This window comes from Belonocnema kinseyi, chromosome 6 (assembly GCF_010883055.1).
Source record: "Belonocnema kinseyi isolate 2016_QV_RU_SX_M_011 chromosome 6, B_treatae_v1, whole genome shotgun sequence".
In the NCBI taxonomy this organism is placed as follows: Eukaryota; Metazoa; Arthropoda; class Insecta; order Hymenoptera; family Cynipidae; genus Belonocnema; species Belonocnema kinseyi.
In genome coordinates, this window is record NC_046662.1 from 20,480,590 (window position 1) to 20,497,659 (window position 17,070).

Below are 17,070 nucleotides of genomic sequence, written 5' to 3' on the forward strand. Positions count from 1 at the left end.
TTGAAATCTGAAATGAAAAAAATTCTCCATAAAAAAAATTAAAAAATGTAAAAAAAATATATAAAATCCCTTAAAAAAAAAGAGACTATCGATATTCGTCGAACTCCACGTTGGTGATAGTTGGGCAACGTAAACTTTGTTTGCGGCAGACGGACGATAGATATTCGTGAATCATTTTACTCTTACATGATGCTTGGAACTATGAAAATTTTTTATTGAAAAACTATGCGCTTTTCGGAAAATTTGTCAAGAATAAAAAGTTCTTTTAATCAGCCGAAAAATACGCCTGAATTTTTCCGGAGCGGAGCGTTTTGAGCAAAATTTGGAATTTTGCAAAAATTGTTCATATGCAAAATCTAAAATTTTGCTCAAAACGCTTCGAAAAAAATCAGGCGTATTCCTTGGCTGATTACATGAACTTTTTATTCTTGATGATTTTTCCGAAAAGCGCATCGTTTATTGTAAAAAAATTCATGAATGTTTTCACAAAAATTTTGCCATTAAGACGCCATTTTGAAAATACTAAAACGAAAAATCCATCTTTGAACTATGGATTCTCAAAGTTTAGACATTTATTCCACCCGTTAGTGAGATTCCTGGTTAATTACAGACTCTAAAAGCTTTGGAAAATGGTTCACAAAAAAAATAGGCACGAAAAATCACGTTTTTTTTTTGTTTAAACTGCATTTTGGGATAAGAAAATCTTGTGAGGAATTTCATTGGCACCGTCGGAAAGAGCATATCTTAAGCAATAAAAATATATGTGTCTTAATTTTTTCTAGTGTCGAATCGTCTTAGTTATTGGCCGTTGAAAAGCAGTGTACTGGTAGTGGCGTTTTAGCCGTTTAAGGGTTAAAGCCAAAAGAGCTTTAACAAAAGAGAGTCAAAATCACAAAATTACAGTTGTCGGTCTGTTCACCTTTGATTTTAGAGGGCCTGTGCCCGAATGCGGAAGAAATGCAAAGACTAAGCGCGGAGTGCGATTGCCATCAGTCGCGTGCCGTAGGTGCGCTCAAACTCTCGAGCTAACCTTTTTTAACGAAAGAGAATTCACAATCACAAAATTACAGTGGTGGATATTTTGAGTCTTAATTTTAAAATGTTTGTGTAAGAATGTGCGAAAATATAAAGACCGAGCGCGTAGCACGAGGTAAATACATAATCGAGCGCGAGATAAATGTACAATTGAGCGCGAGAAAAATACGAAATCGAGCGCAAAGCACGAGAACCAAAAGTCGCGGGCAGATTTTTGTTGTTAAAATTCAACTGCTTGGTTGAAATTTTAACTTTTTTGTTAAAGAATAATTTCTCTATTAAATATTCATCTCATTGGTAGAAAATTTAACTTTTTAAAGGTAGATTTTACTTTTCAAACTGATAATTCGAGTATTTGATAGAAAATTTGTTTATTTTTTCAAAATCCATTTTTTTAGGTTGAATTAAACTGTCTTTCATTTAAAATAAAAAATAACATTTTTGGGTGAAAATTAAACGGTTTGGTTGAAGTTTAATTTTTAAATAAAAAACTGAAATATTTGATTAAAAATGCATATTTGTTTGTTAAAAGTTCAACTGTTTTTCTGAAAATTCATGTTTTTGGGTTTTAAAAATAACCTGATTCTACAATATTCGACTTTTTATCTGAAAAATTCAACTACTTTATTGAAAACCATCTATTTTGGTCTCTTTTACTATTTTTCAATACATTTTTAAATCTCTTTTTGTTGAAGTATCAAATATACGTTTTTTGTCGAGAATGTATATTTTTTCGGTTGTAAATTCAACCGCTTTGTTGAAAATTGAACTGGGTCAAAATTCCTGAAATGGGAACGCCATTTCTCGTGAAATCATGAAAATTAAAAAGCGTCGCACACTCGTCAAGCATACATCAATTCAGCAAATATCCCACCCAATATTTTTTAGAAAATGCAATTGCTTATTACTTATTTTTGTAATTAAATATTTTATAGAAATTTTTTTGAAAAATCGTTTACGCCCAAACTACGATCTGAAATTTTTTTAAAAAAATACAGGCATAACTCACAAGAAATGAACTTCACAACAAAATAAAAAACTGTGGAAACAAGTTTATTTAAGTCATTTTTAATCATTTTTTATAAACAAATGTCATTTTTACGTAGTGCTCCATCTCAAGTTGAAATTTTTTTCATGGGGTATCTAGTAAATATATTTAGCAATATGAAAATGCGCTTCGCATGTCCGTCCGGAGCATGTGGCGACTTGCACGAGCTGCCGTAGTTATATCCGCGTTTTGTTTAGTATTTGATGGTTAATTTTAGTCCACAACGTGTATGAAAATTTAATTTTGTTAGCACCTACCCTTGAGATCACAAAACCGTTCTCGCATTTTCATGTTAATTGTATTTTCTACATACCCCATTAGAAAATTAAATTTGAGTTGGAGCCCTGAATAATAACAATATGAATTCTATGTAAAAATTATAGTATTATTAGATTAATTGAGACAAAATATGCTAAAAAAATATCCATGAAATATTTGATTGCAAAAATAAGTAATGAACAATTGAATTTTCTAAAAACTATGGGGTGGGATATTATTAAATTGATGTACACTTGACGACTTTGGGACACTTTTTAATTTTTATTTTTTAACGAAAAATGGCGTACGCACTTCAGGAATTTTAACTCACTATTTTGTTAAGAATTTCATTTTTGTTGAAGATTCATCCCTTCGGTTGAAAGTTGAAAAATTTAGTCCAAAATTACGTCTTTTTTGTTGTTGAAAATTCATCTTTTTGGATTACAAATCAACGGATTCTGAAATATTCAAATATATAAAATTTAAAGCGTTTCATATTGAATTTAATATGCTACCTACGTTAATTTTAATGAAAAGAATTTATTTCTCTATTATTTCCTTATTTTTGTTGAAAATCATCCTGTTTTCCCTGTTTTGAGATTATTTGGGCTCTAAAGTCTGCATTTTCTTATTGAAAACTTTTCAGAATGAATGACTTCTAGGTTTTAGTTTTCTGTAAATTTCAAATGAAGATTGAAACAATTTGCAAACGTCCTCTCTGAATTCGTTTTTATTGCGTACTGTCACAGTATGAAACTTGTAAATTTTGACCTTCTGAATAATGATTGAATTAACAGCATGATTTGATCGTTCCAGGATGGGATAATACAATTTTGGGTGACAATGTGGATTACGAATCGAATGAAGGAAGGCCAAGATACTGGAGGACTCCCAGCGTTGTAGTGAGCGATTACTCCGACTATTCGTACATTGATGAGAGATTCGAAAGAAGTGATCCTGATTTAGAAAAGTTTGAAGGACACAGCGGAACTCCAAGTCAAGCAAGCAGCTGCTCTTGCCTTGACTGTGATGAGATTCGAGAATTTCGGGAAGACAATCATCTCCTTCAAGTTTGCCGGCACAGGCGTCACTCCGATTCCTGCTGTCTCTGCATTAGTCCCACGTGTGCCCCTTCTTCGAGGTAAAGATTCAATCAATTTCAAACTTTAAATATTTTCTTAATTTAAATATATTTATTCAGGGGTCGTGCATAAATTACGTAAACTTTTTTTTCTCTGATATTTTTAACCACGTAATCCCCCCTTTGTTTAGGTTTTATAAGTTATTATATTTATTATTATATTATATTATATATTATTACAGTTATTATTATTTAGGGGCTATCCAAAAATAACGTAAGACGATTTGAGATTACTGTATATGAATTCTCAGAAAGAAAAAAATGTCCAACGAGAAAAAATTAATAATTAACAAAATAGTTTAACCTTCTCCCAAGTAGTTGAATTTTCAACCAGAATAGATTAATTTTTAACCAATTAGTTAGATTTTTATCTAAAAAAGATGGAATTTCTACCAAGATTTTTTATTCAAGAAAGAAAATGAATAAAACTGAATTGTTGAATTTTCAATCCAAAATATGAATTTTCAACAAAAAAATTTGAATTTTAAATAAAACATAGTTGGAATTCATCCAAAAAAGACGAAAAATATGATAGTTGATATTTCCAGCACAAATAGGTCGACAGTTTAATTTTCAAAACAAAAAAATAATTTTCAACCAAAACTATTTAAAATTGCATCCAAAATGTTGAATTTTCAAGGCAAAGACACGAGATTAATAGAAAACAGTTAAAGCTTCAATTGAATAGTTGAGTTTTCAACCAAAAAGTTGATTTTTGAACCATGAAGACTATTTTTTGGTACAAAAAAGGTGATAAATGAATTTTTAGCCGAATACTTGAATTTTAAAACAAAGAGTTGACTTTTTAAATTAAAAAGATCAATTTTTAACAAAAAATGTAATATTTAAATATTTATTTTAAAAAATAATTTTCAGTGAAAAAACGAATTTTCTCAAAAAACACTTGAATCATCTACCAAACATAGTTGAATTTGAAAACAAGAATTCCCAGCAAAAAAGTTATTTTCAACCAAATGTTTCCGTTTAAAAAATGAATTTTTACCAGCAAAAAAAACTAATTTTTAACAAACTTTTTGAATTGTCGAACAAAATATATTAATTACCAACCAAACAGTTATATTTTCAGCCGAGAAAATTTATTTTTCTAACAATAAGATTAATTTCTTAAAATTTTAATTTAATTTTCAGTTAAAACATTCATTTTTAACAAACAAAGGATACTGAATTTTCAACAAAGTAGTTGAATTTTCTTACTAAAAATATGAATTTTAAACAAAAAATGCATTAGCAACATTTTTTGTTTAAAAAATTAATTTTCAACGAAAGGAAAACGAATTTTCTAGCAGACAGTTGAAATTAAATACGAAAATATTTTGTTTTCAACAAAAAAAATATTTTCAACTAAACAGATGAATTTTTAACTAAATTGCTAAATTTTCAGTTGAAAAATTAATTGTTGACCATCAAAAAATGAATTTTCATGAAAGTAGTTAAATTTTCCACCTAAAAAGATAAATTTCCAATCAAAAATGTACGAGTAATGCTCAAGATATTTAAACTAAACAGTTGCATTTTTAACCCAAAAAATTGATTTTTTACAGCAAGCAAAACCTGAATTTTAAACAAAATCTTTCAATTATCAGCCAAACAGTTAAATTTTCAATAAAAAAGATTAATTTTGTACCAAAAAAGCACCAATTTTCCAACCAAATAGTTGAAGTTTCAATTAAGAAAGATCAAGTTTCTACCAACAGTGGATTGTGATACTTCCAGTTGAAAAAATTAATTTTCCATTTTCAAATTTTGTCTCTTGGTACAAAGAGGATTAATCTGCTACGAAAAAAAACAAACAAATTTTTTACAAGAAAAGGCAAAACAAAAAATTAAAATTTTTGAAACTGAATTGATGAATTTTTAACTAAAAAAATTAATTTTCAAGTAAATAGTTCACTATTCGACTAAAAATTAAGATATCATTACGCCCCCCTCCACAACCAAATTCAAATTTTATTATTTGCTTGTTCAGCCTTAGAAATTTGAGAGGCTATTGCTCTTCCTCAAATGTAATTCATATAAACATGTTATAAATGCAGTGTATGTAACGCTTTAAATGTCAACAGATTCATTGTATGCTGAGCAGTTTCTTTTTATAAACCCTATTATCATATAAAATATTTTTCTACTACGTAATGATAGAAATAAGAGCTAGAAAAAAGGTTTGGTAAATTACTGCCGGTTCAGGGTTCGGATCGTACGCCTTTTTAGACTTTTTTTCCACTTTTTTGAAAAATGCGACTTCATGCGACATTCTGAAGAAAAATGAGACTGAATGACTTTTTACCCTTTTTACATTCTCATCATTTATGATTGAGAAAGTATTAGAATTGTCGGAAATTTGACATCACACTTTTTCAACGGATCTCCACGTTTCGAGACCCCCTGAATCCGAAAATCAGGTTTTCAAGATGGTGTCTGTCTGTCTGTCTGTCTGTCCGGCCGTCCATCCGTCCGCAAACACGATAACTCTCGAAAAAATGAACGAATCAAATCCATCTTTGGCACACTTTTTCTAGGTCCTAAAAGAAAGGACGAGTTCGTTAACCAGCCATTTTTGATAAAAATTCAAAGAGTGAGCGCATTTTCAAAATTTTTGAGACCACTTTTTTCTGAATTTGAAAATTCTATGTACGGATATTTATAGTATTGAAAAGAACAAACAATTTACCCGAATGGCTCTTTTCGATAAAAGAAAATTCTCAGAGTTATAGCGTTTTCAAAATTTTTTTAATCAACTGAAAATCAAAATTTGAAGCCGAAAAACGGACGATATGAAAAAAAAATCAAGAGAAGAAAAAGATACATTTTTTAAATCCCTATAAGATTATCATAACAAATTTTTGGATTTTCTTCAAAAATCGAAAATTCAAATTTTGATTGCACAGAAAATAATGGAAAATAAAAAATTCCATTTTGTGGACAAACTATGTAGGATACAAAAAAAGATGAATTAACAAAAATGGTTATCCCAAAAAAAAAACAATTTCGTTAAGAAATCACTTCTTGATAGGACGCGTACTTTTTGTTTTATTCGTGAAAAATGACGTTGAAAAAAGTAAAATAAAAAAAATGTGTGGAAAAACGACGAAAGTTACGAGAAAAAAATTCAGCAAAACCTGTTTACAAATGTCTGTCGGAAATCGAGCGCGCAGCGCGAGTGTCACGATGAAAATGTGTACCTCAAAGCCTACAGAGCTTTGAGAACCTTAATTTTTGATTATACTTAATTAAGTAGAATAAATATCCGAGCGCGAAGCGCAAGGTGTAATTATGTTCGAGCGCGAAGCGCGAGGTAACCTATTATTGATCGCGAAGCTTGAGACTCAACCGTCGCGCGCCCTAGGCGCGCTCAAACTTGCGAACGAAGCGCGCGATGAGAATGTGCCCGCTAGGCGGGCAGATTTTTTCTCAGAAGTTCGCGATTCTTAGTTTTAATTTTAATCGCAGTAAAAGTTTTAAAATTGAAATTAGAAAAAAATTGTACCATTTTAATTCAAAACATTAAAAATTGAATAATTTATCATCAAGCCTTAATAATTGGACATTTTGAAGTTGAAAACGTTTAAAATATAATTATTTCAAATTGAATGATATTTTTCTCACTCTTTTCACTATTCCCCTTTTTCCCTATTTTATAAAAAATTCCTATAAGTTCAAGAAACTTTCTCTTTTTATCGTTTTTTCGATCAAATTCGGACTAAATTATTAAAACCCAATAAGAAAATTTAACCAGTTTTGAATAAAAATTCGACTGTTTGGTTGAAAATAGAATTATTTTGTTTAAAATTCAACTTTTTTGGACGAAAATCAAACTGTTTTGTGAAATATCGGCCTTTTTGGATAGATAATTTATCCTTTTGGATAAAAATTCCTCTTTTATAGTAGAAAAGTCAGTCTTTTGGTAAAAAAATGCATTATACTTTTTTGAAAATGAACTTTTTTGGTTGGAAACCTAACTTTCCTCTTTTTGGCATGAACATTTAACCAATTGTTTAAAAATTCTTCTTATTTATTGAAAATTCGCTTTTTTTCTCATAGACCAACTATTAGGTTTTAAATCCAAATTTGCTGCTAAAAATTCATCTTTTTCATATGAAAATTATATTTTTTGTTGAAAATAAATTCGCCTCCTTTGCTTGAAAATTCTCAATTTTTTTTTGTACTATTCCCAACTGTTTAGTTGAAAACCCTTTTTTTAAATTCGACTATTTTATTGAAAATTAATATTTCGTGTTTTAAATTCAACAGTTTTCTAAACTATTCGACATTTTGACTTTAATACTGAACTATTTTGTTGGAAATTTACCTCTATTATGAAAAGAATTATTCGAATTAAAAATAAATTTAATTTTTTTGATTATTTGATAAAAAAATAAAATGAAAAAAGCCGTTGATAAAGACTTTCATGTTTTGAGGAAATTGAAACAACTCTTGATTTGTTTAGCTAAGCGATTTAAAAATTGTTTCAATAATAAATAAAATAAAAAATAAATATTTATTATTGATTCTTTGGCGTTTTATATTTTGAATGTTTTCTTTTTCCAATATTCTCTCGCAATATTTAAAATCCTCCAGTTAGTTAATAATATATTTATCGTCTTTAAAATTTCTATAATTTAAATTAATTTTTAGGCTAAGTTTTGGATGTTTCGAATTTCACAATATTACATTTTCAAATTTAAATATTTAAAATTTCGGGACCATTTCGCTATTAAATATTTCTATATCAAAAGCCTTGACGGTCAGCTTTGACTTTAATAATTTAAGATGTAAATATAAAGCAATTTCGAATTGAGAAGCGTAAAATAGTAAAATTTAGAAAAAGAAATCATCATAGCAATATTGTTTTGTATTCTTTATTTTAATTTTTAAGTTTTAATGTAAGATCCTAAAACTGTTCGATTTTTAGTTGCAGATTTAAAGAAATAAATAATTTCAAATTGAGAAATATGTGATTCGAAAAATGGTTACAACTTTAGAGTTCCGAATTTTCATGATGAACGCTAAATTTTTCCCTTTCGTAGGTTTTAATTTTGCAATTAAAATTGAATTGGTTGAACTTTGGACAGTATCATTTGACATTTAGAAATTATTAAATTTGAAGGGATTTTAATTCACTTCAAATACTTGAATTTTCAAAGGGCTTGTGTACAGAAAAGTTTTATTATTACTATTTTTGGTGACTACAATTGTTTTCCATTTTTAAATAAAGTTCTCATTCGTTTAAGTTTTAAAGTTCCGGAGTAGAAATGTTTTCCATTTAAAACTACTATTTATTTTGAAAGTTTTTTTTTTTTAGAATAATGCCATTCATTTTTTCATGTTAGAAAACATTGTTTTATTAGATCTAATGTTAAATTATAATTTTATTATGTAATTACAATTTAAAATTCTAGAATTTCAGAAGATTGGACTTCGAAAGATTCAATTTGATTTTCAATATTCAATTGTGAAATTGTAATCGCTTTGAATTTAAAATTAATCCAATTGAAAAGTTTCTAATATTCAGTTATTTAATTTTGAACGCCTTTACTTATGAAGAATACAATTCCAATTCCATAGAATTTTGAATTACAATGCTTACAATGCGTAATTCAACATTTTTTTACTCTAAAATTTTAATTTTTAAGCTTACATTTTTAATTTAACGAATTTTTAAATGTTTTCTTAAAGACTTGAACAAGTAAGAAACAAAAGCCTTGGATGCTGAAAATTTTCTATAAAAAACATTTTTATTTAATAAATAAATAATTTTTTTAAATTTATCTGTACTTTAAGTAATAAAAAGTGACCAAAAACGATTTGACAAAACTTCAAAATAACTTTATAATAATATATTCTTATTTAAAGGATTTTATTAAATTTAAAATATTGTTTCAGTCTAAAATATTCAATTTTTAACCCATTTAATTTGAAATTAAAAAAAAAGACTAATTATTGAATATTCAGCAATATTTGAATTTTTATTTAAGACAAGTAAATTACAACCAAATATTAAAAATTGAAGAATCTTTAACTGAATTGTTTGAAATAGAAAGCCTGGAATCTTTAAAATTTCGAAGAGCTTTTAAACTTTGAACGTTACAGTTTTAATTGTTGTATTTGAAAAATGCTTGATTTGTAAGTAAAATTGTTAAATTTTGATGTATAATTTACAAATGAACAATTGTAGACAAAATTTGAGTAATTTTAAGAGATATTTAGGAGTTTTAAAAAGAATCTAATTTTTGTGTTTAAAATCTGCGAAAATCTACATTTTGTTTTATGTTAGGCTATAATTTCAAGTTTTAAATTAAGTTTGAATCTTTTCAAAACTTCTATATATCTCTTAAAATTACTCAAATTTCGCCTACAAATAATAAATGTTCAATTGTTATTTATGTATCCAAATTGTAAAGAAATGTTCTAAAATTTGCAGGATTTTCTGAAAATTGTAGAAAAAATTTAATTAATTTTGACAGATCTTTAGAAGTTTTGAAAAAATTTCCAAACTAATTTTAAATTTAAAACAAATTGAAAACAACTTCTTGATTTCTCAAGAGTTTGAAATATAATTTTAAAGCTTTTCAAGGATGTTTAAACTATTTAAAAAGAAAATAATTGAATTTCTAATTTAAGAAGTGCTCTGTTAAAATGTTTTCAATTTTTCAATATTTAATGTTTCTAGCTTAAAATTCCTTAAAATTATATAATTTTGAAAATTTTAAAGTTCCTTGATTGATTTTTTAATTTAGAGCATTGAAAATGATAACGTAGATTTATATTTTTTTATATTGAACAATGTCAGTACCTTTAATTTTATACGCGTAAATTATTGAGCATTTTAATACAACATTTTGTAATTAAAAACTTTTTAATTTTAATTTTAAAAGTTCAAAATTTAACAGTTCCACATTGAGTGCTTTAATTTGCAACTCAGTTCTTATTACTGCGAATGGAACAATTAGATTTAATGTTTGATTTTTTAAATTTCATTGACTGTGAAAAATGTTTGTGAACCGGGAAAAACCGGGCAAAAGACCGGGAATTTATTTCGTCGATTAAAACGGCCACCCTGAATATTTGAATCTTAAAATATGAAATTTTTAACGTTTTGACTTTGTTCTATTTTCAAGTTTGTAATTTTAAATCATAATAGGTTCGTGATTCACCAATTCGAATTAAAATTGTTTAATTTTTAGCGAATTTCATACGCTTGAATTTCGAAAATAATAATTATTGTTTCAAAAATATTTAAACACTTTTATTAAAAAATTGGTTTAATAATGAATTTTTAAATTTGCATATTTACTGCTAGTCTGTATTACCGGGAGAAAGCCTGGAGACGAAAACTTAAAAAATAGTGGCCACCCTGAGAGAAGTGCTGATAAGCGTAAGCGCGATAATAGGCGTAATTGAGGTGTACTCATGTGCCCTCATGTGTTTTGCTTTTTTACGATGGTCCCGACCTTCATGCCAAGGGAATCGAGTTGATGCCATGAAATAAAATAAATGTTCTGCGTCCATAAAAATGTCGCACGTCAATGCTTTTTTATATTCAATTCGATTCGCCAATTAAGGGTAGAATGAAAGTCTCTCATCCGCGAATAAAACCAGAAGTCATCATTCTAATTTTTTATTTTATTTTAGGAATCTTCACGAGAATGGGACCAGAAGAAATTCCTGTTTTGGATCATCGAGCCCCTATCTGACGAAGCTGCAAGAAGCTAATCAGGGCGCGGATTATGAACAGATTTCTTCGGATCAGGAGAAATCTTCTGTCGCTTTTTTGAACATCCCTCCGGTGCGAAAAATTTCTGACTGTTCCACAAACTCTAGTCTCAGCGGAGATGAATTTGAGGTCACTGAACTGCATCCGGTGAAACCTTCAAAGGTGAGTAATCTCATTTTCGTATCGATAATTTCAGTTTCTTGATGAAGGTTGCCATCTGGCGAGTCTTCTGCGAATTCTAGCAAATCGAATATCGATAATACAGTCGACTCATAGCAAAAGAAAAGTCATAGACCTGGGTAGAGTTCTTAAATTCCCAAGAAGTTCATGTTTCGCAAATTCTCTCGAAAATATGCTCAGCATTTAAGCTTGAACAGAGCATTTATAGAGAATTTTGCAAATTTTCAGAAGAAAAATCTGCCCAAGTTCGATTTCAACAGTTTTAAAAATAACTAGTTGAATTGATATATTTTTCAATTTTGATATCATTAAGTTTACAATGCGTAATTCAAAAATCTTTGACTTTAAAATTCTTCATTTTAGATTTTTATTTTTAAGCGTACATTTTTAATTTAAAGAATTTTAAAGTGCAATCTTAAAGACTTCAAAAATTAACAATTAAAATCGTTTTAAGTTGAAAATTTTTGATAAAAAACTGTATTATTTTAGCAAGTGTAAATATAAATAAATGAATACTTAATTTTTTTAAAGGATCTGTACTCTAAGTATTAAAAACTATATAGATTATGAATTTAAAGATTGTTACTGTTGCAATTCGAAAGTCTTAGACATTAAAAAATATAAAGGTGCAATTTAAACTTTATAAACTATTATCAACTGAAAAATTACTTAGTAATAATACATTCGTAATTAAAGGCTTTTATTAAATTAAAAATATTGCTTCAGTCTAAATTATTCACTTTTTAATTTATTTAATTTGAAATTTTGTAATTAAGAAAAAGAATAATTATTTAATATTTAGCAATATTTGACTATTAATTTAATACGCGTAAATTGAAAACAAGTATTTAAAAGTGTATAATTATAATTGTATTTCATTGATATAGATAGCTTTGAATTGTTAAAATTTCGAAAAGATTTTTAACTTTGAACGTTACAATTTTTATTGTTCTATTTGATAAATGTTCAATTCGTAAGCGAAATTGTTGAATATTTATGTAGAAATATAAAATGGAATACTTATTATTTGTAGAAAAAATTTGAGTAATTTTAAGTGATATTTAGGAGTTTTGAAGAGACTCTAAATTAAATTAAAACTTGAATAGAAATTTTCCAACGTTTTTTAGAAAATCCTACATTTTTTTTTTAATCCTTAACATCTTCCAGGGTCTTTTTCGACTATTTTGAAAATCTCTTAAAATCATTTTCAATTTGCCTAGGAATATTAGGGAAATGTTTTTATTCTTTTGGAGCCTTTTGCAATTCTTAACAAGCTTCTAAATTTTTTGTTTTGAAATCTGCAAATATCAACATTTTGTTTTAAATCAGGTTGTGTGCAATTGCACCGAAATTTCGGTACGAATAGGCGAATTTTGTCGGTATACACACTTCGTTTAAATTATATGAATTCATTTAAAAAATAATTTTAAATATGAAGAATTTTAAAACAACTGCTAGATTTCTCAAGATTTTGAAATAAAACTTTAAACCCTGACAAGGATGCTTAAACTATTTAAAATGAAAATAATTTAACTTCTAATTTAATAACTTTTAAGTTAAAAAAATTAAAGTTTTAATGTTTCTAGCCTAAAATAACTTGATAATATAATTTTGAAAATGTGTAAAGTACATTGATTGATTCTTCAATTTAGGCTATTGAAAATGTTAACGTGGATTTTATTTGTGGAACTTAATTCTGAATTTTGCAGTTTATATGCATTTCATTTAAAACTGTCAATTGAAAAGTGTTAGTACCTTCCAGTTTATACATGTAAATTATGGAGCACTTGAATACAAAATTTTGTAATTAAAAAACTTTTAAACTTCAATTTTAATAGTTTCAAATTCAAGACTTCCACTTCGAATGCTTTAATTTGTTGTTCACTTTTTATTACTTTGAATGGAAAACTGTTTAGAATAGAGTCCGATTTTTTTAAATTTTATTGACCGTGGAAATATTTGCGAATCTGGAAAAAACTAGGAAATGACCGGGAATTTTTTTCTTCGATTAAAACAGTCACCCTGATTTATTGTTTGAACAAATATAGAGCATAATTAATACATATGCTCAAAAAAATGTACAAAAACATTCCAGAGTGAAATAAACATACTTTTTTAAGGGGGTAGTGTAGGTTAACGTTAAAAAAAATAGTTTTTTTTTCGTAAATTTTTGTTGAAAAAACTTTTATTTATATGAGCACACGTGTTATGGCATTCGAAAGACACATATTTCAACTTTCTTAATAATTTTTTCATGTAAAAATATCAATAATTTATCGAGTCACAGTCATTTTTGAATAAACAGTTGTAGAAAAGTTTTGATCGATTGTAAAGTTAAAAATATATATAATTTTTTCACAAATAGGCGGACTTTGAAAGTCAAAATTTGATTTTTTTTTCGGTAAAAAATACTCGTTTTTCGTTTAATAGAAAATAATAATAAAAATAAAACGATCGTTCGATCCTCGTGGAATAAAATCTAGAATAACTGATTCAAATTTGGTAACGATCGGATAAATCGTTTTTGAGAAATCGCGGGCCCCGTTTTAAAAACGTGGTTTCGAGAAAAATGCGTTTAAAGCTTTAAAACTAGAAAACGAGTGAAAAAATGTACTTTTGAAATTTTATACTTTTAGAAAATGTAACGTACAAAAATTAGATTTTTTTGCCAAGGTACCCTACCCCCTTAAATTACAGAGTTGCTGCAGGTCAGGTAATTCCAAAAAATTGAAAATTCAACAACTGTGTTGGAAGTAAAACTATTTTTTTAAGTGATTTATTTGGTTGGTGAATCATTTTAGTTGGAAACCTTTTTTTTTGTTCAAAATTAATTAATTTAGTTGAAATTGAATTATTTTAACTGAAAATTCAACTCATAAATGTTTGCTTAAAAATTTATCTTTCCAAGATAAAAATTCCAATATTTGGTTTTAAATCACTGTATTTTATTGAAAATTTAAATTTAAAGAGAGAATATTTAATCTTGATGGTGACTAATTCATCTGTTTGGTTAAAAATTAGTTTTTTATTACTTAGAATTAATTTTTGTAACTGAAAATGTAACTTCGATTTTTTCGTCGAAAAGGTATATTTTTTGGTAGAAATTTAATCTACTTAGTTGAAAATTATACTATTTTGTTGAAAATTGACTTTAATTGTATTGGAAATTAATTTTTTCACTGAAATTTAACTTATATTGTTAATTGAAATTTTATCTTTTTTTAAAAATCCGTCTTTTTTGGTAGAAGAATACTCTCATTAGTTAAAACTTCATCATTCAAGTTCAAAATTAATTTCTTTGGTTACAAATTCAAATATTTTTTTTTTTTAATTTATCATTTATTCATTAACTGAAAATTTAACTATATTATATTTTGTAGAAAATTTATCTTTTTGGTTGAAAATTCATTTGAATTATTCCATTTTTTGTTGAAAATTTAACTTGTTTGATTATCTGTTTCTCAGAAAATTAACCTATTCCATTTTTGTTAAAAATTTATTTCTTTGATTAAAAAAATATATATATTTATATTTGAAAATTCGTTTTTTTTTTGTTAATAGGAAATTCATTTTTTTCTTGTAAATTACACGATTTGGTCAAAAACTCATATTTTTGGTTGAAAATGCAACATTGTGATTAAAAATTAATTTCTTTGGATGAAAATTTGTTTCTTTTTAATTGGAAATTATTTTTTTTTACTCGAAGATGTAACTGTTCCATTTTTGCTTAAAAATGCATATTTTTAGTTCAAAATTAATAAATTTTGTTGATAACAAATAATTAATTGTTTTCACCGAAAAGTTAATTCTTCTATTTTTGGCTGCAAAATAGTTTTTTTGGGTGAAAAAAAATTTTTGTTAAAAATTGGTTTTTCTTTTTTTTTTTGGTTGAAAATTTATTTTTTTGACATTTTAACTATTATAATTTTCGTTGAAAATTGATATTGCTTGGTTAAAAAATCATGTATTTTGTTGAAAATTCGTCTTTCTTGGCAGAAATGTAATTTGGCTGAAAATATATCCAAAGTTAAACTCTTTTGTAAACAACTTTTTTTTCGTTCAAGATTTATCTTTCTCATTGAAAGCTCATTTCTTTGGTTGAAGAATTAGATATTTTGTTGAAAATTAATCTTTTCTTTAGCTAAAAATTGATTTTCTTTACTGAAAATTTAATTATTTAAGTTAAAACTTGAACTATTTTGTCGAAAATGTAATAATAATAATTGAACTTTTTTTAATCGTCTTTTTGGTATAAAAATTAATTTGTCTGTTTCAAAATTCATCGTTTGTGTTTAAAAGTTTAAGTATTCTAGTGAAATGTACATCATTTTAGTTAAAAATTCATATTTTTGATTGAAAATAAAACAACTTGATTAAAGTTAAACGCTTTAGTTAAAAATCCATTTTTACTGCATTCAAATTAAATTGTCTATAATTTTGTTAAAAGTCAAAGAATTTTATTACGTCAAATTCACGAAAATTCTATTGATTTTTGTGAAATTTTTGTTTGAATCACTATAATTCTTGTAAATTTGCTAGGATTCTGTTAAATACTCTAGAAATCTGATAAATCAACTAAAAATTTCTTAGATTCACTAGAGTTCTGTTAAATTTCTTAGAATACACACGTCTCAAAGTCAGAGAAAGAGAGGGAATTTAAATTTTTGGAATTTGGTGAAACCTTTCCGTAGTGAGTAGATTTAAAAAACTGATTTTGAAAACAATGATTATATTTTTTTTTATTTGGAATTTGAAAATATCAAACTATGAAACCCATGAAGCCCTTTTTTAAACCCGTTCTTTACTTCCCCAATTTTTATAATCTGAATGTATCATTTTAGGTAAATTTCTGACGTTTGTGAATTTATTCAAAAAGATATTTTCAAACATAGTTCTCTCAGCTTGTAATTGTATTTTTAGTTTGTTTTCCAGCAAAAAAATACATGTTAACGATAATTTGGATAAGTAAATAAGGAAATCTGCTTTCTAACTTATCATTCACAATGCGTATATCAAACAATATCGCACCTACGTCAGAACGGAACCGATGAACGTATAATTGAGAACGGACTTTGTAATTTATTGTTCAATTCAAGAGACAATTCGTCTAAAAATACCTCAAATTCTTCAGGGAACAAAACATTTTTATGTACCTGGAAAACCCCACAAATGTCAGGAAATTTGTTCGTGAGCGTGCCTAATTTTTTTTGCAATTAAAATTGAATAACAATTCGAAAAATAGCTTTTTGTTTGGTTTAAAATAAATTTTTAAAATTAAAATTTAACTATACTACCCATGCTGAAAAGTTGTCTTCTTTGTTGAAATAAACTGATTATTATTAAAATTGACTCTTTTATCAAAACTTGATTTTTTCTGTTGAATATTCATCATTTTAAAATAAAAAATTTATATCTTTGGTAGAAAACTTATGTTTAAAAATGGAATTAAACTATTCAATGAAAATTAATCTTCTTTTAGTTGAAGATTCATGATTTTAGTTGGAAATTTATCACTTTCTTTGAAATCGTAACTATTTTTTTGAAATTTAATTTTGTTTTTGATTGAAAATGATTTGTTTTTTAAACTGAAAATGTAACTATTCCAATTGAATATTCCATAAATTTAATTGAAAAACCATTTCTTTTGTTGCAAATATTGTTCTTTTTTAGTAAAAAATT

At 26.5% G+C, this 17,070-nt stretch overlaps 1 protein-coding gene across 3 annotated transcripts in view; it reads left to right on the forward strand.

Annotated features, from left to right (window-relative positions):
• The window catches only part of LOC117174566 (inositol-trisphosphate 3-kinase B), a 157,529-nt gene that overhangs the window by 56,233 nt on the left and 84,226 nt on the right, over positions 1-17,070 (forward strand). For all 3 annotated transcript variants that reach the window (XM_033363787.1, XM_033363788.1, XM_033363789.1), the window contains 2 exons: positions 3,158-3,482; positions 11,130-11,373. In XM_033363787.1, the coding sequence (XP_033219678.1) occupies positions 3,158-3,482; positions 11,130-11,373 (569 nt within the window). The remainder of the gene's footprint in view (positions 1-3,157; positions 3,483-11,129; positions 11,374-17,070) is intronic.